General features: G+C 40.6%; 1 protein-coding gene across 1 annotated transcript; it reads right to left on the minus strand.

The window, feature by feature from the left end:
• vsnl1a (visinin-like 1a) lies at nt 1–26,643 on the minus strand. The gene is made up of 4 exons (XM_058076715.1): nt 26,402–26,643; nt 19,355–19,521; nt 4,548–4,763; nt 1–3,891 (listed from the first exon to the last, which is right to left on the minus strand). Exons 2-4 carry the CDS (start codon nt 19,514–19,516, stop codon nt 3,694–3,696), a joined length of 576 nt encoding a protein of 191 aa, XP_057932698.1. The 5' UTR covers nt 19,517–19,521; nt 26,402–26,643; the 3' UTR covers nt 1–3,693.
• Nucleotides 26,644–26,666: the final 23 nt, after the last annotated feature.

Here is a 26,666-nt window from a genome sequence, read left to right on the forward strand (position 1 = left end):
GCCCAGAGTTTCTTTTTATTAGATTAAATCACAACACAGGGTGTAGTGCAGCCATGTCGTCAGGAACACAATACATGCTACAAAAGAATCCTTGTACACAGTTGCCTTTGCTTACATTTGGTATCTTCATCGCAACCACGCAACCAGTTAGAAACACGGGGCCAAAAGAATCCAAAACAACTAAAAGAAGGTTCAAGGACCGACAATGGACAAAGCCACATTGCTTGAGGAATACTGCAGTACTGTGTATTAGGACATACATAGCTCATGATGCACTAGGCTGTGTGGAGTTAAACGTGTACCGGGCGGGCGGACTTACTGAAAGGTAAAACCACGGGGCTCTCTCAGGAGGTATCTCACACATTTCGAAACTTTCCACCCACGCTGACGCGACCATGCATCCGTACGACGAGAGAGTGGGGCAAGTAAAAAAGTACAAAAAGCCGGAGTGGGTGGAGGATGAATTATTTCGGACGCGTTCCTCTTGTTACCGTGACGATAAAGCTCCTGAAGTATGAATTGAAAATGCAGCACAAGACTTGTTTTCCATATTTTTATGAACTGTTTTTAATTGTATTGATATGCAACCTGCAAGCTAAAAAAAAAAACAACTTAAATTTTACTTAAAATTTTTGTCAATTTTTTTTATAGTATTTATTGTATATAGTATAGTATTTAAAGGATGTTGGGCTGTTCTTGTACCGTGTTTGGGCCTGTATTAACACCTGTATTAACACCTACCGGGATGCCGGGATGTTTCTTAGAATCACCTCCCACCAGTTATCCATGATAACTGAAACCGTCTTCAAACTGAACGTCAAAGCTCACGGTTTCTAGCTTATGATTTGCATCCAGTCAAGATATTCCCTATGATTATTATGCTTGGTCATATGACAATTCCTCTTGCCAGTTATTAATGACAGCCGTAACCTCACATCATCACATTCATCAAAATAACCAGAAAGACGCATCATGTGGAAAAGTGAAGACTTGCTAATGCACGAGCGCATACCGGGATGTTTATTAGAATTAAGTCCTCCCACCAGTTATCCATGATAACTGAAACCGTCTTCAAACTGAACGTCAAAGCTCACGATTTCTTGCTTATGATTTGCATCCAGTCAAGATATTCCCTATGATCATTATGCTTGGTCATACCCGAATGAATATCACAATTCCTCTTGCCAGTTATTAATGACAGCCGTAACCTCACATCATCACATTCATCAAAATAACCAGAAAGACGCACCATGTGGAAAAGTGAAGACTTGCTGATGCACGAGCGCATACCGGGATGTTTATTAGAATTAAGTCCTCCCACCAGTTATTCATGATAACAGAAACCGTCTTCAAACTGAACGTCAAAGCTAACGGTTTCTAGTTTATGATTTGCATCCAGTCAAGATATTTCCTATGATCATTATGCTTAGGTATTTGGTCATACCTGAATGAATATGACAATTCCTCTCGCCAGTTATTAATGACAGCCGTAACCTCACATCAGCAAAATTGTGTAATCCAAATGAACTGAACATCAAAACCACGGTGCGCTTGCTTACGCATGAACACATGCGCAGGCACCCCGTCGGGATGTTTCGTAGAATGAATTTAGGTCCTCTCGCCAGTTATTAAAGATGACCGTAACCTTGCAAATGCAGCAAAATAATCTCCAAAGTCAAAGTCTATGGTGCATTTGCTCATGCGTGGGGCACCCAGCCAAGATATTGCCTACATTCGATATAACAAGTCCTCTCCCCAGATATTAATGATAACCACAACTTTGCATCATCAAAATAATCAAACTGAATTGAAAGTCAAAGCCCAAGAAACACTTGCTCATGCATTAGCACCCAGCCGCGATGTTGCCTACAATTAATGGTGATACCTCTTGCCAGTTATTAATGATAACTGCAACCTTACATCATCAAATCAACCAAAACAAAGCAAAATGGTATCCAAGTCAAAGCCCACCGTATACTTGCTCATGCATGAGCACATGCATGGGTCCTCAGCTGAGATATTGCCTATAATTACTACAATGAGTCCTCTCCCCAGTTATTAATAATAACCATAACCTTGCATCATCAAAATATTTAAATCGAATCGATCAAAGCCTACGGTGCACTTGCCCATGCATGACCACATGCACAAGATGTGGCGGGGATGTTTCCTAAACTCAATATCAGTCCTCTCACCAGTTAATAATAATAACAGTCACCTTTCATCACCAAAACGAAGCAAAGTAATCTCCAAAATCTTAACCCACATTGCGCTTGCCCATGCATGTGCGCACACGCAGACCCTCAGCCAAGATATTGTCTATAATATGAGTCCTCTCACCAGTTATTCAGGATAATGGTAACCTTGCATTGTCAAAATAACCAAAACAAACCAAACGTCAAAACTCATTGTACACTTGCTCATGCACAAGCACATGCACCCAGCCAAGACGTCTCCTGTTATCAACATGACATGTCCTCTCACCAGTTATTAATAATTGTTCTTGTCAGATATTATAGACAACGCTAAATTTTCATCATCAAAATAATCAACACAGATTGAACATCAAAGACCACATTATGCTTGCACTTGCATAGGAACACAGCTGGGATGTTTCCAATTAATATGATAATTCCTCTCACCAGTTATTAATGATAACGGTAACATTGTATCATCAGGATAACCAAGACGAAGTGGACGTGAACTAATCTCTAACATCAAAGCCCATGGTACACTTATGCTCATGCATGAGCACATGCACGGACATGCAATGCAGCCATGTGCCGATGCAATTGTTTCTCCCGCCGGTTATTAATGATAACCAGAACGACTTGAGGCACGGTACGATAGAACAGGCCCTAAGTAAGCTAGAAATACCCATCCCTACATAGAACCTCTCGAAGTGACTGTGTTTCGATGCACAAGGTTCTATGACAGCGAATCTACAACGGACACATGCTCCCACGAGTTCAAGCGGCGGGGAAAGAACATGTAGCACAACACCACCCGGTTAAAATGTTTTTTTTTCACTCGCAGGCGTCAGCTCGGATAAGGCTTTTCTCGTCTTCCATCGCAGGGCGCAGAATGACTTTAAGGCGGAACTTAAAGGCATGCAAAGTAACCACATGTGTATTTTTTCTGGTTTTATTTCTTTTAAAGTGACGGTACGAGCATGTTTGAGCAGGAAACCACCTGTTGGAGTATCACCTAGAGATAAATATTTGACGTATAGAGGCAGATGCATGATGGGAGGAATTTGGTTTGGTTTTGGTAAAACACGTACGAGTAGCATCAGTGGAATAATAATAGAATATAGCGGCAAATCCAGTGCAGCACGTCATTGATGTTCCGAAAAAACTGCACACTTCACATTTTGGCATTTGGAATAATTGAATATATTTATATATTGTTTGTGCATGGTGTTAATATGTAGTGTGTGTGTGTGTGTGTGTGTGTTTTTTTAAAGCAAATAACATTCTCATGCACACAAGTGTTTCAAACACAAGAAGCAAGATCCATTGAAAGGTAGTCCGAGCATATATTTATATATATATATTTCATTTTTTTGTTCAGTGGAAATATAGCTGCAAACTGAATGGAACATGAAATTCTTTCTGTGCAGTCCGTGGCAGCAGCAGCAGCGGCGGCGGCGGCGGCTTGGCGGTGGGGGTGCTCCGCTCGCCCCCCTTCACCTTATTTCTGGAGGTCGCACTGCAGGAGTAATACGATGGAGGGGTCGCTCTTCGCCGCTTCTTTGAACTCCTCCAGCGAGATCTGGTCGTCGTTGTTCTTATCCATCTTGGAAAAGATCTTATCCACCCTCTGCTCGGGCGTCAGGCCGTCTTCGTTCATTTTCATCATGATCACCGTGCCCACCATTTTGTAGATTGCCTGTAAAGGAGGAAGCGGAGTTCATTCATTCATTCATTTTCTATCGCTTATCCTCACGAAGGTCGCTGGGGTTGCTGGAGCCTATCCCAGCTGTCTTTTGTCGAGAGGCGGGGTACACACTCGACTGGTTGCCAGCCAATCACAGGGCACATATAGACAAACAACCATTCACACTCACATTCATACCTATGGACAATTTGGAGTCGCTAATTAACCTAGCATGTTTTTGGAATGTGGGAGGAAACCGGAGTACCCGGAGAAAAACCACGGGGAGAAAACTCCATACAGAGATGGCCGAGGGTGGGATTGAACCACTCGACCGGGGGGGGGGGGGGGGGGGGGGGGGGGGTCCGAGTAATCTTTTACAAAATGACAAACACTAAAGACCTTAGGAAGTGAGGACTTTCTTGATGAAATTGACCGCTATTCATGGTACCATGAGGGCCGTTCCGCTTCTGACCTCTGGGAGGCGTTGAAGGACAAGAAAAGCTCACACAGTGTGGATGGTTTTGGACCTCCCTCCCAAAAAAGCTCCAGGCTTGAAGGCAACATATGAATTGGCCTGGAATATCTGAGACATCCAGCAGGTTTCCCTGCTTTCACACTAGGGGGCTAAATTGGGGTGGGGGGGGTTGGGTTGGGATTCAGGTCAATACCTCAATAATCTCCAACATCTCCACCCGTGTTATTTTGCCGTCTCCATCCAGGTCATACATGTTGAAGGCCCAGTTGAGTTTCTGCTCAAAGCTGCCCCGAGATGTGATGGACAGCGCACAGATGAACTCTCTGAAGTCGATGGTGCCGTCGCCGTTTTTGTCGAAAGTCCTAAAGGCGTGCTGGGCGAACTTGGACGCGTCACCGTAAGGGAAGAACTGTAGCGAAAAGACATAAAATGTGTTAATTTCAGTTGTAAACATTAATAAACAATTACAGCTCATCTTCCTGCTGGAAAATGTTTAAGTGAACTGACTTCTGCGACAGCGATGTTGTTTGACTCTGCAACATAAAAGGTGAGTGACTGTCTCACAAGACGACGTCCAGCCACTCACACACAGAGATGGCCAAGGGTGGAATTGAACTCGGGTCTCCTAGCTGTGAGGCCCTCGCGCAAATCACTTGTCCGCCATGCAGTGTAAAAACATCTTATTTTCTCTTATTATGTCTACTATATTGGGTAATATGAGTATAAAGTTCACTATAGGGGTGTTACTTCATGTCTAGAGGGCTCTAAAATTAATTAATTAATTCATTCATTCTTTTTCTCCCGCATATCCCCACGAGGGTCGCGGGGGTTGCTGGAGCCTATCCCAGCTGTCTTCGGGCAAGAGGCGGGGTACACCCTGGACTGGTGGCCAGCCAATCACAGGGCACATATAGACAAACAACCATTCACACTCACATTCATACCTATGGACATGTTAGAAGAGGAAACAGGAAGAAGACATGGCGTCGACTGGAGGATGGAAGCAGCGATGGAAGGAAGCCATCCCAGCCCCTTAACTAAGTGCCAAGTTACGAAACACGTTGTGTTACGTAAAATCATGAGAGAGAGGAAAAAAAAATTGGGACAAGAGAGGGAGGGAATGCGACTGTGAGATTTCCGCCATCTGAGCGTGCTCGCTGTTAGAAGCCCAGCATGGCAGCAGATGGCGAGGGGTTGGCATTTAACAAGAGATGCCTTCCACCAAATTTCCTTGATTGAGGACGGTAGAGCGTGTGATCGTGTTCACATTATTCACGTTTTTCTCATAAACAGTTTGTTCACTTCCTGTGTAAAGGAAATAACATCAACAAATAGGAGACGCAAATAAAAGTAGGAGTTAAAGAAATGAATTGAATACATGAAAATGTAGGAAATCCATTTGTAGGAAATGTAGGAAATCCATTTAAATTTCAATTTATTATCAATGTAATTTATTAATCATCAATAAAAAAAAATAATAATAATGAAGGCAGCTGGGATAGGCTCCAGCACCCCCGCGACCCTCGTGAGGAAAAGCGTCAGAAAATGAATGAATGAATGAATGAATACTACTACTACTACTAATAATAATAATAATATTAACAATAATAATAATAATAATAATAATAATGAAGACAGCTGGGATAGGCTCCAGCACTCCCGCGACCCTCGTGAGGAAAAGTGGTAGAAAATGAATGAATGACTAATACTAATACTAATACTAATATTAACAACAATAATAATAATAATGAAGGCAGCTGGGGTAGGCTCCAGCACCCCCGCGACCCTCGTGAGGAAAAGTGGTAGAAAATGAATGAATGAATACTACTACTACTACTAATAATAATAATAATAATATTAACAATAATAATAATAATAATAATGAAGACAGCTGGGATAGGCTCCAGCACCCCCGCGGCCCTCGTGAGGAAAAGCGGTAGAAAATTAATGAATGAATAATACTAATACTAATACTAATACTAATACTAATACTAATACTAACAACAATGATAATAATAATAATAATAATGAAGACAGTTGGGATAGGCTCCAGCACCCCCGCAACCCTCGTGAGGAAAAGCGGTAGAAAATGAATAATACTACTACTACTACTACTAATAATAATAATAATAATAATACTACTACTACTACTACTACTAATAATAATAATAATAATAATAATAACATAACATGAACAACAATAATGGCAACAATAATAACAACAATAATAACAACAATAATAACAACAATACATGCAAACTCCACACAGAGACGGCCGATGGCCGAGGGTGGAATTGAACCTGGGTCTCCTAGCCGTGAGGTCTACGTGCTAACCACTCCACCAACGTACAGCCCCACTTTTAAGTTTCTTTACTTTATTTGCCTTTTATTTAACCTAAATGTCAGATCATTTGGTTTGTCCCGTTTATTTTTTTTCTACTTTCCGGGTTGTTTGATTCGCTCGAAGGAGTAGCCAGGCTGCAGGCACAGCTGGCTTGCTACAAGCTAACATCAGCGGTAGCGTGAGCCGGAGAAGAAGACACATGCAAAACATACACACACACTCTGTTGTTAAGCAAGAACATGAAAGCCTCGATAATCAGGCTGCAAGCTGGCATTGGGTACCGATCCCAGCACTTTGGCGAGGGATTGGCAGAGAAGGGGAAAAAGGAGGAGACACTTGACTGGTTGCACTTCAATGGAAGCCATTTCTCAACGTTGGAGAAGCGATGAATAAATTGACCGCTCGCATGCTGGCGAAATCTCACAAAGAAGAAGCTCATCAGGAAGTGAGAAAAAGGATTTAGCAAGTTTGGGTTGAAAATAAACCCCCCCTTTAGCAGCCCCCCCTCTGGCGTTCCCGTTTGTGTTTGCCTGCCTGCCTGCTCTTCAGATAACGACTAAGCTGGACAGACATCTTGCAGCTTAAAAGCTTGCAGTGATGAGCTCGCAAGGGGTCAGGATTTTTTAAAAAATGTGGTGATTTTTCCGTTATTCCATGTGCATTCTGATGCAGTTTAGGGAGTTGCGCTTTGCATGTAACTGGATTATATTCCACTGGAGTTATCTATCTGGAAACCAAAAAAAAGGATCAAATTCAGCCAAATTGTTTACAAAAAAAAAAAATACATAATCCCCTCCGAATGAAACCGATCTCCGGTTTAAGCGATTTAAATCTCTTTTCCTTCACTGAGCTTCTTGTTGGACTTTTTTTTAACCGTGAACTTTTTTTTTGGAGCTGCGGTTCAATTCGGGTCCTGACGGGACTTTGACACGACTCAAAAAGCGTCAACGTTTTGCGTGCATTTGTGACGAAAAAGAGAGACGTGCGGATTGCAAAAAAAAAAAAGGTTTTTAGTGACACTTGTGAGAGTTACACAACAGACCAGTGATATCAACTATTGGCGGGCTGTGTCAGAAACATCAGTAAAATAAAATAAAATAAAATAAAATAAAATAAAATTTAAAAACAAACTACAAACGTAAATTATATGAGGAAAGCAGGAAGTGAACAAATGTATGCGGTCGAGTGGTTAGCGTGCAGACCTCACAGCGAGTAGACCAGGGTTCAATCCCACCCTCGGCCATCTCTGTGTGGAGTTTGCATGTTCTCCCCCGTGCATGCGTGCTCGGCCATCTCTGTGTGGAGTTTGCATGTTCTCCCCCGTGCATGCGTGGGTTTTCTCCCACATTCCAAAAACATGCTAGGTTAATTAGCGACTCCAAATTGTCCATAGGTATGAATGTGAGTGTGAATGGTTGTTTGTCTATATGTATGTGCCCTGTGATTGGCTGGCCACCAGTCCAGGGTGTACCCCGCCTCTCGCCCGAAGACAGCTGGGATAGGCTCCAGCAATGAATGAATGAATGAAAAAAAATATATTATATTATATTATATTATATCAGATCAGATCAGATCAGATCAGATCAGATCAGATTAGATCATCTTAGATTAGATTATTCGCCTGAAGACAGCTGGGATAGGCTCCAGCACCCCCACGACCCTCGTGAGGATAAGCGGTAGAAAATGAATGAATAAATGAATATTATATTATATTACATTACATTACATAATTGTTATTATTGTTATTATCATTATAATTAAAAGATTTCTATTAAAAAATGGACAAAAAAATGGACAAGTATGATTATGTATTTGATTGTATTGTTATTCTTTGTTATATTATCAGGTTTGGCGCTACCTACACTATAATGGGACGAATTTATGAATTTTCCTTATAGTTGGAGTTTGCAACTTTGTCCCTATGGTTGGCGTGAAATCCTGCTGTTATTATAAGCAGAAACCAAGGCCAACCCCCCCTTATATTATTTTTCTATTGGTCCTCCTGCTCTATCTATCTACTGTATGTCAGTTCCAGATGATGCCTGGCGTGTCACCAGAGGGGCGTGTAAATGTAAATATCGTCGTAGTCTCATGCTTGACTTTACTAACATTGTCAGATGCAGTGAAGCCCCGTTTGGAGAAAACCCCACAAGCCCGAACCTCGGGTCGACTCCACTGGCCGTTGCTGCTTACGGTTATTTACATTTCTTTGTCCAAGCATCGTGTCTTTGCCGCATCACTGAGCAGAGTGCGGATGCTCGGGAAGGAGAGAGGATGGGAATGTGTGTATAATCCATTGTAGGGGCATTTAACATGTGTGATTGTGTGTGTGTGAGGGGGGGGGGGGGGGGTCTGCGTGAGTGGGGACGGAGTTTGTGCTCGTTCTTACATAAACCCAGAGTGACATGCAAGGCAGAGGGTGAAACTCAGCCGGCGCATTGCTATTGTTGCTGCTGCTTCCATGGCTTCGGGGTGTCCACACACACATACATGGAAACACACATGCATACGCTAACGACAACCTTAGACTAGCTCCAAAAGGACTCTTCTATGAGGCTGTCCGTCTTACAGTAAATCCCCTGTGATTGATGCTGAGACAGCACACAAACGACAAAAAATTTGGAAATCATCCAACCAAAATTCCTTCCTCACTCACGGTGCAACAAAAAAAAAAAAACACAAGTATGTGGAACACACAATGTCACTCCACAGGGATAAATGATTGCACGCTAATACACTTAATCCGCTCCACACTTTGTTCAAAATAGTGTAATATTCATTGATAAATCAGCCTAAAATTTAGAACAAAAAACAAACAAAAAAATAAACAAATCTTACATATGTTCTGCCTACATTAAAATATTCATTCATTCATTCTTTCATTTTCTACCGCTTTTTTTTTGGAATTGAACTCGGGTCTCCTAACTGTGAGGCCCTCGCGCTAATCACTCGTCCGCCATGCAGCGTAAAAACATCTTATTTTCTCTTATTATGTCTACTATATTGGGTAATATGAGTATAAAGTTCACTATAGGGGTGTTACTTCATGTCTGGAGGGCTCTAAAATTCATTCATTCATTCATTTTCTACCGCTTATCCTCACGAGGGTCGCGGGAGGTGTGAGAGCCTATCCCAGCTGTCTTTGGACGAGAGGCGGGGTACACCCTGTACCCTATAGACAAACAACCATTCACACTCACATTCATACCTATGGACAATTTGGAGTCGCTAATTAACCTAGCATGTTTTTGGAATGTGGGAGGAAACCGGAGTACCCGGACAAAAACCCATGCATGCACGGGGGGAGAACATGCAAACTCCACACAGAGATAGCCGAGAGTGGAATTGAACCCTAGTCTCCTAGCAGTGAGGTCTGCGTGCTAACCACTCGACCGCCGTGCCGCTCACATTAAAATGTTTTGAAGCTTAAAAATAGCTAAACAACCTCAAATGCAAATACAAGACAGACTCAATCTCTTAACACAGGCTGCTGTTGTGGCTGGAACCCACTCCAAGCTAAAACTCAAGCACTGATGTCACTTCCTGTCCCCACCCCACACTCTTAATTGGTCTTATTCTGTCTACTATGTGAAGTAATATGAGTGTAAATGTGATTATAGGGGTGCTATTTCAGGTCTAGAGGGCTCTAATAATGTTCAAACCTATATAGTAATGAAAATATTAGATTTATACATAAGTCAAGTCTGCATGATAAACAAGGGATTACAGTACATGCCTTTTTTTGGCCAGGATACCAACAAAACTGAAGATATTGAGTGGAATCAGGAAGTGGAAGAAGTTATTGACTGTAAAACTGCGCCAAACTGCAACTATCAATCATCCACATATGAACAATTCCCTTTTGGATTCTAACTCTGGTTTAAGAACATAACAACATAACAACCATAACAACATAACAACCATAACAATCATAACAACCTAACAAATGCCTACAATATTCACACCCTATTTCCTGACTGTATTCTAAATCAGATACAGACGTGCAGCCAAGCAGGGCATCGAACAGAGTGTGACTCATCGCTTGGCTGCCAGGTTTGGCAGGTAGACCCGGCCGGGGGGTTGCGCTCCGCTCCTTGTGACGCACTTTGAAGTCAGGCGAAAGTAACGGAGAAGACGAAGATGGGTGAGGGTGTTTGCTTGCCAGCTGTGAGCCCAGGAAGTACGTATGTGTGAATGCTTGGCAATGTACGTACATTCACAGCATAATAATCACCTTCTCTCGCTCATCCGGGATAAAGACCCGCGTGACATTGAATGCATCAGTAACACGCAAAAATAAAGTATTCTGGATGTCTACAATGTTGCCCACTACTGTTATTCCGCCTAAAACTACTTCATTCATTCATTTTCTACCGCTTTTCCTTACGAGGGGTGCTGGAGCCTATCCCAGCTGTCTTCGGGCGAGAGGCGGGGTACACCCAGGACTGGTGGCCAGCCAATCACAGGGCACATATAGACAAACAACCATTCACACTCACATTCATACCTATGGACAATTTGGAGTCGCTAATTAACCTAGCATGTTTTTGGAATGTGGGAGGAAACCGGAGTACCCGGAGAAAACCCACGCATGCACGGGGAGAACATGCAAACTCCACACAGAGATGGCTGAGGGTGGAATTGAACCCGGGTCTCCTAGCTGTGAGGTCTGCGCGCTAACCACTCGTCCGCCGTGCCGCCCCCTAAAAACTACTTTTACATGAATTTGTGAGGTACATCACAGAAACACTGTGTTGATCTTGTTGCCACATTGTGTCTTTGGCAACATCCATGCATCCATTTTCTATGCCACTTCTATGCTGGAGCCTATCCCAGCTGACTTCAGGTACACCCTGGACTGGTGGCCAGCCAATCACAGGGCACATTTAGGCAAACAACCATTCACATTCATACCTATGGACAATTTGGAGTGGTCAATTAACCTAGCATGTTTTTGGAATGTGGAGTACCGGAGAAAATGCACGCACAAATTGGGAGAACATGCAAACTCCACTCGGAGACCCGAACCCGGATCTACAGTTGGACTTGAGCAGTGTATTAATATCATGACAAGACATACTATTGTACTCTAAACGGAAAATGTAAAGGTGTAAAGGTGACTATAGGGGTGTTATTTCACGTCTGGAGGGCTCTAATAATGTTTAAAAACTGTATTTAGAAGGTTTTAAGCAGAGTTTCCATGCTCTAACCACGAAAATATTGCATTAATAATCTTTCTACTCGAGTTCAATTCCACCCTCGGACAGCTGGGGTAGGTTCCAGCACCCTCCGTGACCCTTGTGAGGAAAAGCGGTAGAAAATGAATGAATGACTATGTCGTGTCTTAGGTTATTTCGGCTCACTCCTCCCCCTCCAAACCCCCCCTTATACCGTGACGTCCAAATACTTTCTGTGTCCCTTGTGATCAGCTGACAAACGTTTCCTCACGGAAACAGGCTGCGGGCCAGATGATGTCAGCATCTGTCTGTCTCTCCACCTACCTTTCCATTTTTGTGTTTGCTGAAGCGTTTGTGTGGTGAGGCCATTGGAAAACACACACACACACACACACATGCTGGCCTGAATATAGACATATGGATGGATTCCGCTCCGTTGTGATGCATTGCCTGGAGGCTTTTCCTCTTCATGGGCATTGGATGTTTGTGCGACAATAAAAGCAGTCTATCCCATACATTTGTAGCATTAGCACATTATAATAGGACTGAATATATGTAGCTTGTTGTTTCAACTACTTACTGGTCTGCCAGGGAATAAGAAGATGTAGCAGCAGGGATTAGTGTTGCAACCCTCATACCTATGGACACTTTGGAGTCGCTAATTAACCTAGCATGTTTTTGGAATGTGGGAGGAAACCGGAGTACCCGGAGAAAACCCACGCATGCACGGGGAGAACATGCGAACGCCACACAGAGGATGGAATCGAACTTGCGTCTCCTAGCTGTGAGGCCTGCATACTAACCACTCGTCCTGTAGTTAACATTCATTAATTAATTCATTTTCTACTGCTTATCCTCACGAGGGTCGCGGGGGTGCTGGAGCCTATCCCAGCTGTCTTCTGGCACTGAACTGGTGGCCAGCCAATCACAGGGCACATATAGACAAACAACCATTCACACTCAAATTCATACCTATGGACAATTTGGAGTTGCTAATTAACATAGCATGTTTTTGGAATGTGGGAGGAAACTGGAGTACCCGGAGAAAAACCCACGCATGCACGGGGAGAACATGCAAACTCCACACAGAGATAGCCGAGAGTGGAATTGAACTCGGGTGTCCAAGCTGTGAGGCCTGCGCACTAACCACTTGCAACGATAATTTAATTAATTAATCAATTCATTTTCTACCGCTTTTCCTCACGAGGGTCGCGGGGGTGCTGGAGCCTATCCCAGCTGTCTTCGGGGCGAGAGGCAGGGTACACCCTGGACTGGTGGCTCAGCCAATTACAGGGCACATATAGACAAACAACCATTCACACTCACATTCATACCTATGGACAATTTGGAGTCGTTTAGTACCGGAGTACCCGGAGAACACGCAAACTCCACACAGAGATAGCCGAGGGTGGAATTGAACTCGGGTGTCCTAGCTGTGAGGCCTGCGCACTAAACACTTGTACACCGTGCAGCCTCAAAGATAATTTTTTGCACAAAATTTGTCATCCTGACAAACCTAACCAATACAAATTGTGCTGTTGATGTGCTAAAGTTAAAGTTGTCATGTCTTGTTTTTGTACATAATGTACATACATTCAATGGGGACATAAATAAAGTGACAGACAGCACAGAAGGAATTGAAAAAAAAAAGTGAGAACAGAATGTACATTCAACCCAAACAGTGCATTTAGACATTTGTATCTCAGACTGGCAAATGGCGGGGAGGATATCACGCTGTACTTAGCACCTTGGCAAGGGTGGGGGTGTGTGTGGGTGGGGGGGGGGGGGGGTGTTGTGGACTGAAAGGTACTGACAAGAAACTGCACACAAATGAGAATGATGGAGAGCGGGAATAAATAAAGAGATGTACTGCAGGTACACAGGTGTTGCCTCACCAATGTCATGCATGCATGCATGCATGCATGCAGAGCGAGGACACACACTTCCACACTTCCACACTTCCCCACTTCCACACTTCACGCTCACATTGTCACACAACTCATCCTCCGTGTTGTTGTGTGACTCCATTTTTTACTAATAACTAATAAATAATGCACACTCACACTTGCGTACTTTGCGTACTTTTCCCGTCGTAAGCTTTCAAGCCATCTCCCACACCCTCCCACCGAATGACAGCCACCCACCATCCCTCACCCCCCATCGCTGCACCCCCCCACACACACATGCACGAAGTAGAGTCACTTTTCACAGGAACGATCTGTCCCGATAATGTGAGGTCACAACACACCGTTTTTTTTTTCTTCCCATAATTTGTGAGACTAGATTTACTGGTCTGCTAGGGAATAAGAAGATGTAGCAGCAGGGATTAGTGTTGCAACAACTTAGTAACTGCTGCTACATCTAGCAATGATTTAGACCCCTCCAGATTGTCGATGCATCCATCATCCATCCTCACGCATGAAAATATTCCGAACTACCTTAACTCATACATTAATCCTCCATCCTCATTCCCAGTAGTCTATCCCATACATTTGTAGCGTTAGCACATTATAATAGGACTGAATATATGTAGCTTGTTGTTTCAACTACTAACAGTAGACGGCAGCGTAAGTCTGCCTTCTGAACACCATGGTTTGCTAGAAAAGAAGAAGATGTAGCAGGAGGGTTCAGTGTTCAAGATGACTAGCAACAAATCTAGCAATTTTTTCTGGTGTTATTATATCTGGACAGCTATTCTCAACGTGCTTCTTTCCAACAGAATTGATTAAAAACAAACATGCGCAATGCATCATGGCCACTTCATCAACCTTGTAAATAGAAGGTGAGCTCGAGTCTCCTAGCTGTGAGGCCTGCGCGCTAACCATCCTCCACCGTGCAGCCCTCAGGATGGCTTATTTTCTGTTATTAGGTCAACTATGTTGGGGAATACGAATGTAAAGGTGACTGTAGGGGTGTTATTTCATGACTAGAGGACTCTAATGACATTAAAACAGATTTTCTATGGTCTAAATATAGGGAATCTCTACAAAGTAGGGTTATTTAGCATAGTTAGCATAGTAAAATATCATTGTAGAGATGTCTAAAGGTAAAATAACACCCCTATTGTCAACTTTACACTCCTATTACGCAATATAGCAGAATTTCATTTATTCATTTTCTACCGCTTATCCTCATGAAGGTCGCAGGGGGTGTTGGAGCCTATCCCAGCTGTCTTCGGGCGAGAGGTGGGGTACACCCTGGACTGGTGGCCAGCCAATCACAGGGCACATATAGACAAACAACCATTCACACTCACATTCATACCTATGGACAATTTGGAGTCGCTAATTAACCTAGCATGTTTTTGGAATGTGGGAGGAAACCGGAGTACCCGGAAGAAAACCCACGCATGCACGGGGAGAACATGCAAACTCCACACAGAGATGGCCGAGGGTGGAATTGAACTCGGGTCTCCTAGTTGTGAGGCCCTCGCGCTAATCACTCGTCATCTTATTTTCTCTCATTATGTCTACTATAATGTGTAATATGAGTATAAAGTTCACTATAGGGGTGTTACTTCATGTCTGGAGGGCTCTAAAATGTTATAATGTTATATAAAAATATTTAGAAGGTTAGAAACATTTTTTTTGTGCCTAAATATCTAAGTTTTTGGAATGTGGGAGGAAACCGCAGTACCCAGAGAAAACCCACACATACACGGGGAGAACATGAGAAACTCCACACAGGGTGGAATTGAACCCTGGTCTCCTAGCTGTGAGGTCTGCGCGCTAACCACTAAACCGCCGTGCCGCCCTCTTCATAAACAACAGCCTATTAACATTCATTCATTCATTTATATTCAATTCCACATAGACATGGCCGAGGGCGGAGCCTATTAACAGATAAAAATCATTTTCTTACACAAAAAAAAAATGCTGAATGAAAACCCTCTTAAATGTAAATGTAAAGTGTCTCAACATATGTGCTCTGCTATAATTGTGGCGATTATAAGTTTTAAGGCCATGATGGCAAGATTTGCCTCTTTCCTCTCTGGCTGTGCTTTGATGCGTGAGCTCCATTGGCATTTAAAGGAAGTGAACTTGCGACCTCGGTGCCCGTGCAGGAGAGTCTTATGTAACTACAGCACCCTCTGGCATTTCCTGGCACCGGTGATAAAAGATTCATGTTTTATTCTTACACCGATTACAATGCGAGCTGGCATGGGACGTCTGATTCATGCTACAGCAGGGGTCTCAAACACGCGGCCCGCGGGCCAAATGTGGCCCGCAGGACACTACTTTGAGGCCCCCGCCTTGATATGAAAGTTTAATGTTAGTGCGGCCCGCGCAAGTTTGATATGGATGCTGTATGGTATCATGTACCCAGAAAAAATTATTACGTTTGATTAATGTTCATGTTAAAGGTTAAATAACTGTTAATAGTTATCCTCCCTATCCGTGTGGAAGTGGTAGGTTTTTGGCTATTTAAGTTGAAAGGAAATAACTTGAAGGCTACCGTTTAGGTCGCTAGCTCTCTAGTTTGCGAGTTAGCATGTGTCTCAAGACCCTGCAGTTGCGCAATATGTTGTAAATAAAAAGAGCATAAATGTGACTATAGTCGTGTTTTGTCATGTCTACACGGCTCTAATTATGATTTCTTAATTTTAATCTGAAAAAAAAAAATTGTCTACCCACCAACTATATGTGGTTTCTTAAGTTTTTATTATTTGGTGTTTTATTATTATTATTATATGTATTTATTTATTACTGATTGATTGATTTTCTTTATTCTTGATTTGTTTATTTATTTTTCATCTTATTTTGTGTAGAAAAATAAAAAGTAAGATATTTGAGAACAGTGGAATGTTTTATCAGAGCTTTTCTTGTAGAAAATTGGAACCAAAGCGAAGTTTTTTTATTTTTTTTTGTTTTTAATAAATGCATTTTTTTTTTTTTTGGAAAACCTGATGCGATCCAGTCTCACCCATACCCGAGCTCCAGTGGCCCCCCAAGTAAATTGAGTTTGAAACCCCTGTGCTACAGGATGCTCATGAAAAAATGCTTCAATGAAGCAAACTCGTTAATTATGCTCATGCTTTTTTTCCATTCATGACGACGTGCAATTATCACAATCTGCTTATGCTTTGTGTCAAATGATATTTTTCTCTAAAACAGACATGAATAATCCTCATCAAAAGGCCTCCCGGCAGCGAGGCTGTAAATGACTATAGCTGTTATTTTGTCACAATGTCTCTTATTTCTGAATTCATCCCTGTTTACAAGACTAAATGAATAAGGCATTGTATAAATTCACACCCGCTGCTTAATGAGATACGCTGGGCGACATAATAGCGTGAGGATGAGGAGATGCTCATCTGATAGCCGCCTCTGTTGCTTTTCTGCCCGGCTACAGTCATAACGAATAGGAACGTGCCAATATGTCTTATCGAATGTGGTTAATAACGGGGATGTGTTTTCTTTATTTATATTTTCTTTATTTGGATGATCCACTCATCTTGTTAGTAAACCTTATTTGTCGAAGTTAATCAGAAGGCTAAGGATGTTGTGATAATATAGCTGATGTTAGCTTGGTTTAATGATGTTACATTACGATCAATTACAACATAACAAAGTTGGGAATCAAACAATATTCATATTTTGATGCCGACCACCTGACTTAGACGCTTCATAAAACACGGTTCGATAGAATAACGGCAAACAAAGGGAGACACTAGTCAGTCAAACAGTCACTTTGTCTCGGTGGGGGGAGGCGGGGCCGCTAGCATACACACCAAGAAAAAAAAATGGCCCTTCATGAGGAGCAATGCAAGGTAACGTAGTGGAAGTCAAGAGGGAAAAAGATGCTTGCCACAGCCCCCCATGTAGGAATAATAATAATGAGCAGGGGGGGCATCAACAATGAGTCAGTGTATTGAATTCATCAAAAGTAGTAGCAACATTAAAGGCAACAAAACAAACTTCCCACTTTCCCATCGGGAACAAAATCTACACATCAGGATGCAAGTCATTGCAAAAGAAATGCTGCTTTTTAATACAGTTGAAAAGCCAGAAATGCTGCATCCGTCTAAGAGACAACGCAATGCACTCGTTATTTCGACTTTCTATCTCATGATTTTGACTTTTTATCTCGTTATTTAAACTTTTTATCTCGTTATTTCGACTTTTTATTTTGTTATTTCAACTTTTTATCTCGTTATTTCGACTTGTTATCTCGTTATTTTGACTTTTTATCTCATTATTTTGACTTACCTCATTATTTTGACTTTTTATCTCGTTATTTTGACTTTTTATCTCGTTATGTCAACTTGTTATCTTGTTATTTTGACTTTTTATCTCATTATTTTGACTTTTTATTTCGTTATTTTGACTTGTTGTCTTGTTATTTTGACTTTTTATCTCGTTATTTCGACTTTTTATCTTGTTATTTCAACTTGCTATCTTGTTATTTTGACTTTTTATCTCATTATTTCAACTTGTTATCCTGTTATTTCAACTTTTTATCTCATTATTTCGACTTATCTTGTTATTTCAACTTATCTTATTTCGACATTTTACTTGGTTATGTCAACTTTTTATCTTGTTATTTCAACTTGTTATCTTGTTATGTCGACTTTTTATCTTATTTCGACTTTTTATCTCGTTATTTCAACTTGTTAACTTGTTATTTCCACTTTTTATCTGGTTATGTCGACTTTTTATCTTGTTATTTCAACTTGTTATCTTGTTATTTCGATTATTTCGACTTATCTAATTTTTTTAACTTTCTAATCTCGTTATTGCGACTTTTTATCTCGTTATTGCGACTTTTCATCTCTATTTCAACTTGTTATCTCGTTATTTTGACTTTTTATCTTGTTATTTCGACTTTCTATCTCAGAATTTCGACTTTCTATTTCAATATTTCGACTTACCACTGGGTTAATTTTTTGTTTTTCAGTGGCGGAAATGGGCTTCCATAATTTTGTGATACGGTTCAATGAAAGGTGGTTGGGTGCCTCGTGACACCGCTAATTATGAATGAAGCATAAAGACATAACACATCTATCAGTGGTATGTACATATTACCCATTTTATTATGTATTTAGAATTATTATCACATTTGAGTGAATTTCTATAGAAAAAGAGGCCTATTTTCGAGGAAGAAAAATATTGTAAAATTAAAATTGCGGACCCCTGAGTACTCCATTTTAGTTTGACTAACTTATTAACTCTGTTCCCGAGTCAGACTGTGGAAATGAACTGTCATGTCATGATGATGTGGAAAAGAAAAAAAAGACATTAGAGACGTAGCTGATCAATCGCCCAACCCCATTAGCGAGAGAGCACACAAAAGGGGTTCAATACAAAGTAATGCATTGCTTTCCTTTCCAAAATATGTGAGGTAAAACATACTGCATTATTATGTTTTCCATATTTATTTAGAGGTGCTCTTTCAAATGTATCAGTGTAGTTGGTCCATCAGTGTACTTGGTCTGATGGATACACAGACTATGCAGTATAAACGTATATAAAGACTCACCTTGACATAGAGCTGCTGGAACTCCTCCAGGTTGAGACGTCCGGTGGGACAGTCCTTCAGGAAACCCTTGTACCACTGCTTCAGCTCGTGTTCGTTAAACTCTGTGTTCTTCACCAGATCTTCCATCACCTCCGGGGTCAGTTTGCTGTTCTGTTTCCCCATTTTGCCTACACGGGACACACATACAAAGATGGCTATTTTTATTGTATTATAAATAACCACATCGTGATTTATCAGTCATAGAACTGTTTGATAGCTTGTGACCCCAAAGTTCTGAGTAAAAATATATTTTGGGGTTTTTTTTTGTGTCTTCTTAAGGTCAGTTGTCTTTCTTCCTTGAAGCAGCTGCTTGACCTACTTTTGTTTCTTTGTTTCATATTTAGAAGCCATGAAATCCTTTCAGCTTGCAGTGAAATATCAATATTAGTCATTTTTATTCAACAACGTGAGCTGCAGTGCTGAGAATCTGTCAATCTTTATGGCACACTCTTCTTCTTCAGCAGATATCTGCAGCTGTGTCGCAAAGAAAGTGAGCTTATGCAAGGACCTGCAAGCCACTGAAAACAGCCCGAAGAACCACTTTTGGGATCCAATCCACCAGTTGAGAACCACTACTGTTTTGGCACCGCCGACATTACAATATTTATGTTTGCTGTTTTTTTTATTGATTATTTTGTTCTTTAATTTTATTTTATTACTTCTAAAAATGTTTTAGGGCTGCACGGTGGATGAGTGGTTAGCACGCAGACCTCACAGCTAGGAGACAAGGGTTCAATTCCACTGTGGAGTTTGCATGTTCTCCCCGTGCATGCGTGGGTTTTCTCCGGGTATTCCGGTTTCCTCCCACATTCCAAAAAAATGCTAGGTTAATTAGCGACTCCAAATTGTCCATAGGTATGAATGTGAGTGTGAATGGTTGTTTGTCTATATGTGCCCTGTGATTGGCTGGCCACCAGTCCAGGCTGTGTACCCCGCCTCTCGCCCCGAAGACAGCTGGGATAAGCTCTGGCACCCCCACACCCCTTGTGAGGATAAGTGGTATAAAATGAATGAATAAAAATGTTTAAAGATCTTATCAAACATCTATTATTATGAAGCTTATTTTGCACTGAACAGGAAGAGGCGGGGTACACGGGGCGAGAGGCGGGGTACACCCTGGACTGGTCGCCAGCCAATCGCCAGCCAATCACAGGGCACATATAGACAAACAACCATTCACACTCACATTCATACCTATGGACAATTTGGAGTCGCTAATTAACCTAGCATGCTTTTGGAATGTGGGAGGAAACCGGAGTACCCGCAGAAAACCCACGCATGCACAGGGAGAACATGCAAATTCCACACAGAGATGGCAGAGGGTGGGATTGAACGCTAACCACTCGACCACCGTGCAGCCCGTTTCTGATATCAAGTTTTCCAAATGTGCAAAACCAGTCATGCACAAGTCCACCACAGTGGCACAGAACCAGGGAAGTTTAACACAACCAACACTACCCTCAATGCAAAACAACACCACAAATCCATACGGATTTCCATGATTCAGTTATGTTACGTTATGAGTCCAATCTACTGGGACGGATTAATGACTCTAACCAGGATTCCGCTCTTTGTGCCTTGGTGGAATCAAGTTTGGGGAAAACTGCTCTACACCACAAAATAGTTGAGGCTGAACCAACAACAATCTTAACAAAATAAGCCCATGACTCAACTGAGTACAAATAGATGTACAGTAAACCTCGGATATATCGGATATATCGGATATCGGAAATTCGCTCACAACGGACAGATAAAAAAGAACCGATTTTTCTGTAATGCATTTCCAATAAAAATTCATTGCATATATCGGATTTTTTATAACGGATTTCGCCTATTTCGGACAAAATCTCCAGTCCCGTTCCAATGCATTTCCATTAAATTTCCCTCGCATATATCGGATGGCCGCATCGTGGCGCTCCGATTCGCCGAATCGTGACAGGCCGCTATACGACGTCATTTGCAGCGTTGCCTGCGCGATTTATATTCACGTTTATTATTCAGATTTAGGACAAATATAAAAGTGAGTGACGTCAATAATACTAGCACAGCAGTGAATGAGATCTTAACCTCACTATTGGAAATAACAATAATTAACAACAATTAATAACTTAATTAACAATTTGTTATGCTCAGAGTCCAATAAAGTTAAAATCTCATTACCTTACGTCTCTTTTCATTGCCCAGTCCAGGTACATTGGAAACATAGTCAAGGAAGTGCCTTTTTATAACGGATAAAATCCGATTTACGCATATAGGGGATATAAATCCGATATATGCGTAAAACGGACATTTTCCGGTATACGCATATAACGGATTTCACTTATATCGGACAAAACCAGTGGGAACAATTGAATCCGATATATCCGAGGTTTACTGTACAATGAAATTCATCTTCTGTATAATATTGATGTAATATTTCTGAGTCTTATTGAAGAGAATTGACGAGTGTGCTGTGAATAACTGCTGATGTCTAAGCTTATAATGTAGCAGCCTTGAGAAAATGTCAGCGTTCATGGAACAGCAGTGAAAGTGCGAAAAACAAATCAGCCCGACAGCAGTTTGTCTCTTTGTTATAGTTTGTTGTCAGACTAGATGGATTGAGACCCGACACAGCAGCTGCAAGTTGACGGATGTTTCCTCGCAGAGGTGTGAGCCAAATTTGTGTGCACCGTGAAAAAATATGCCTGTCGGAATACACCCCATAAACACGACTGAGTTTGCTGTGTTGTTTGCATGTCCAGTACAACCACACCCTTTTTCTCTGTGGCTCGTTGGTCTAGGATTGTATGATTCTCGCTTCGGGTGTGAGAAACCTGGGTTCAAATCCCGGACGAGCCCTTGCCTTTAGGTCCTCAGTAGCCAGGGAACAGACAAATGGCGACTTTTAGACCCTCGGTGTACAGAATCAATATGAACCAGCAGTCAGCAACATATCAGAAAAGATGCAAAATTCAATTGATTAAATAGCAAAATAGTTGTTGATTAATTGAACAATCGATTAATCACTGATTCATCTTTTAGGCCCTATATAGTCCAAGGCAACCACAGTTAGTGGTTTGGTCAGCAATATATTAGAAAAGATGCAAAATTCAATTAATTAAATCGCAAAATAGTTGTGGATTAATTGGACAATCGATTAATCATTGATACATGTATTTGGCCCAACATGGGCCAAGTCAATATGAACCAAACACAAACAGTTAGCGGTTTGGTAAGGAACATTACATACAACATATCATACATAAAATTCAATTCATCAAGTACCAAAATAGTTGTTGATTAATTGGACAATCAATTAATCATTGATTAATCTATTAGGCCCTATAAAGGCCAAGGCAATTTGAACCAAACACAAACAGTTAGTGGTTTAGTCAGCAACATATCAGAAAAGATGCAAAATTCAATTAATTAAATTGCAAAATAGTTGTAGATTAATTGGACAATCGATTAATCATTGATACATGTATTTGGCCCAACATGGGCCAAGTCAATATGAACCAAACACAGTTAGTGGTTTGGTCAAAAACAAAAAACACAAAAGATGCAAAATTCAATTAATCAAGTACCAAAATAGTTGTTGATTAATTGGACAATCAATTAATCAGTGAGTCATCAATTAGGCCCTAGATGGGCCAAGTCAATATGAACCAAACACAAACAGTTAGTGGTTTGGTAAGCAACATATCATAAAAGATGGAAAATTAAATTAATCAAGTACCAAAATAGTCGTGAATTAATTGGACAATCGATTAATCATTGATACATGTATCAATGTAACATGGGCCAAGCCAATATGAACCAAACATAAAGTTAGTTCGAAGCAAAATTTGAATAGCTGTAGATCAACTGAATCGATTAATCATCAATTAATTGTTGCAGTTCGATGACTGACAGATATTTCCCCTTCAGAATTAATATCAGAGTTGCGTATGCCATAAAGGCATATGGTACAGTATGGCTGATTTGTTTCGGACATTCTTAAGAAGTTACATTCAAAAAACTATGTGGTTACATTTGTATGTCCGAAACATGTCCGAAATCTGCGTAAAAAAAGACAAAAGTAGCTAATAGATATACGGTACGGTATCGACTGTTTCTGCTCAGTTGTGGCTGTTTTGCTGTGTCACTACTTAAAAAAAACGTATGCATCATCACGTTTAGGGAAATCATCGACCCAGCACGTCTACTGTTTCAGCAAAAAAAACGCAATTTCACCTTCCGCCTACATTCCCACAACAAGCACCACTGCTGAATCACTGTGTGTAACATCCAGTCCACCGTCCACCATTTATATTCATCATAAAGTGTGAAGCTGTCCTCTCTCTTGTACGTTATGTTGATGAAGCGCGCTGGAGACATTCAAACAATTCTTCACTATGGGTTTTTAAACACACAGCCGCCGTAGATTAAAACAATGTATTCTCGTATACTTCATTAGAAAGAACAGACCTCCACAATGGTGGCCTATTGTGAAGAGAACTGAATGTACCTCATAGGAAAAGACACACCCTCTATCTCACCTAGCACCGCATGTGTTGTCCTCTGTAAGGGACAAGTATAATAGGACAAAACAGTGTGGCGATGAAATTAAATGTTCAAGATCAAGGGACAGTTTTTTTTATGTATAATGTGAATATAAAATATTAAAAAAATAAATGGAAGAGGAAAGAATAATGCAGCTGGCACTAGATAAGAAGGCTGCGACTAAAGCTTGTTATGATTAATTGAGTCATTGGTTAAGGGGTGTAGATATGCTAAGAAGTTGTACTATATGTATTTTATAGTGCTAGTAATATTTAAGATGCTGAAAAGAAGATATTTACATTTCTAAATCAAAATAACAATTAATCAAATATCAAAATTGCAGCAGATTAATTGGATGCTCATCAATTAATTGATTAATTGTTGCAACTCTACTATATACCATATTTTCTGGACTATAAGTCGCACAAGGCCAAAAATACATAATTAAGTAGAAAAAAAACATACATAAGTCGCACTGGAGTATAAGTTACATTTTTTGCGGGTAATTTATTTTACCAAAACAGACATTACATCGTCTTGGAAGGCAAGTTCTAACAATAATAAAAGAGATAATAATAGAGAACAGGCTGAATTGGTGTAAGATATGCTAACACAATGGTTATTAAGCTACACAAAAAAAATAAACATGAACAGAAAAGGTGTCCAGTTTTTTCATTTATAAGTCGCTCTGGAGTATAAGTCGCAGGAACAGCCAACCTATGAAAAAAAGTGTGACTTATAGTCCAAAAAATACGGTATATCACTGTCCATTACATTGGACATTACATCCCAATAACTCAATGGAATATCCGATCATATTGGTATCAATAATTTCTGCTCATGATTTCCAAAATTATTTTTTTTTTGGGCAAACATATGAAACATTACAGTGCATTTCTTACATCAATGAAAATATAACTTTGCATTATTTACATTTGTATTCAACTATCTGATCACAAGCCCAAAAGGAGTAGGCTGAAGCAAAAGCTTAATCATAGATATAATCATGTTCATGCCACAGTCTTGTTTCCCCTGTTATTATTATTATCATTGTAATATTATTATTGTTATTATCATTATCATTATTATCATTATTGTTATAATCTTTATAATTATTACCATTCTTATCACCATTATTATAATCATCATTAATATTACCATTTTCATCATTATAGTTGTAACAATTTTTGGATTTTTTTTAATTTTAACTTTATTTTAATTTTAATTTTACAGACTTCATTGCTTCTTGTAGAGCGCTGTATCATTCCATCTGTTGTTTTCTGAAATCCGCAGTATTTATGCTTTTATTGTCAATTTATTAGCCCACTTTTTCCCCCCCTAAGTGTAACATTTACATATCATTTTCTGGATTGCATGTGCTTCACCTACGTATGGGACGGAATTTGCAGGGGACAGAATTTGAAATACCATTCATAACCTGTAATATTAATGTATTTATTTTATTTATCTGTATAAACCACTGCATGAGTTGCTGGCACAAGCATGAATAAACACACTGCTAGACTAGTGTAGATGAGTATACCCTCACCGAGTTCCCCCACGGGGCCCCGCCCCACTATTTGAGGAACACTGTATAATAGTAGCGGTGATTACTACGAAACAGGTACCACAGGAAACAATATCAAGACTGTTTCTTTAACTTGTATTGCATTTTGCAGTATTTGTTCAGTACACGACATCACTTTGACGGAAGAGCCGCTCTTCAATATGTAAAATATTGCTAAATATCGCAAAAAAAAAAAATGCAACTTTTATTTATCCGTGCCTCGGAGTGACATCCTTTTGCTTTATCCATGGAGGGTAAACTAATGAAGAAGTCATGAATGCACGTGAGGGAGCAGGTACAGATATAAAGACACATCAGTAAGGTTACCGGGGGCGGCCCCCCAGCCCCCCAGCCAGGCGATTACATAACACAGTCTCCCATTCCCATCATTTGCCAACAGGGGATGACCTTGAGAAGGAGCCCTGGCTCTCTGAGGCGAAATAGTCTTGAACAATGCAGTGTGATGTTGTGGAATAGAAATAAAAATTATGTGTATATAAGTGACAAAGAAGTACATTTAGTAAAATAAAATCATAAAAGATGGAGTACTCAAATATGTGTTAATAGTTTTTTGTTTTTTTTTTAAGTAGCAGAGGATGCTGCAGGTTATAGAAAACACCTCACCACAAAACATCTCCATCTTTCTCCTTTACACACACACATGCACACTTGCAACATCAGGACCATATTGTGTTATTATACTTGAAATACATCTCTAATCAAGTATAGTATACAAAACAAATACACCATCACAAATAGCAGTCTTCATATGTGTTATTAAATGGCAAAGCAAATGTGGATTTTTGCATCTTTTCATTATTAGTCCAATAGCAGCATAACGTACTAGGTTGCACCTTAGTACATACAAACGCAGTAATTAATAACAATATGAAATAATAATAAAAAATAGCTCTTACCTGAAGAGTCAAACAGAGAAAAGAAGTCGAATGTCTGACGAGGTCCAAAACTGCGAGGAGGAGAAGAAACAGAAGCGTTCTCACTCAAGCTGTTTTTTTGTTTGTTTTTTTGTGTGTGCAGGTTATCGGTATTTTCTTATGTTTGTAGTATTTTTACTGCGATATTGTTCGTGCGACAGCCAGTGAGCCGTGCAGGTGCGTAGGATGATGCTGCTAAATGCACACTGCCGTGATGCACCGAGCAGCGCGCGCACACACACACACA

This window comes from Doryrhamphus excisus, chromosome 1, assembly GCF_030265055.1.
Source record: "Doryrhamphus excisus isolate RoL2022-K1 chromosome 1, RoL_Dexc_1.0, whole genome shotgun sequence".
NCBI classification, from domain to species: domain Eukaryota; kingdom Metazoa; phylum Chordata; class Actinopteri; order Syngnathiformes; family Syngnathidae; genus Doryrhamphus; species Doryrhamphus excisus.

Bases quoted from the DNA above. Each gene is read 5' to 3' on its own strand.
- vsnl1a (XM_058076715.1), bottom strand. From the start codon at position 19,516: ATGGGGAAACAGAACAGCAAACTGACCCCGGAGGTGATGGAAGATCTG. The intron at 4,764-19,354 runs GTGAGTCTTTAT...TTTTCGCTACAG, and splicing joins TCCAGCAGCTCTATGTCAAG to TTCTTCCCTTACGGTGACGC. The intron at 3,892-4,547 runs GTATTGACCTGA...CCTCCTTTACAG, and splicing joins AGATGTTGGAGATTATTGAG to GCAATCTACAAAATGGTGGG.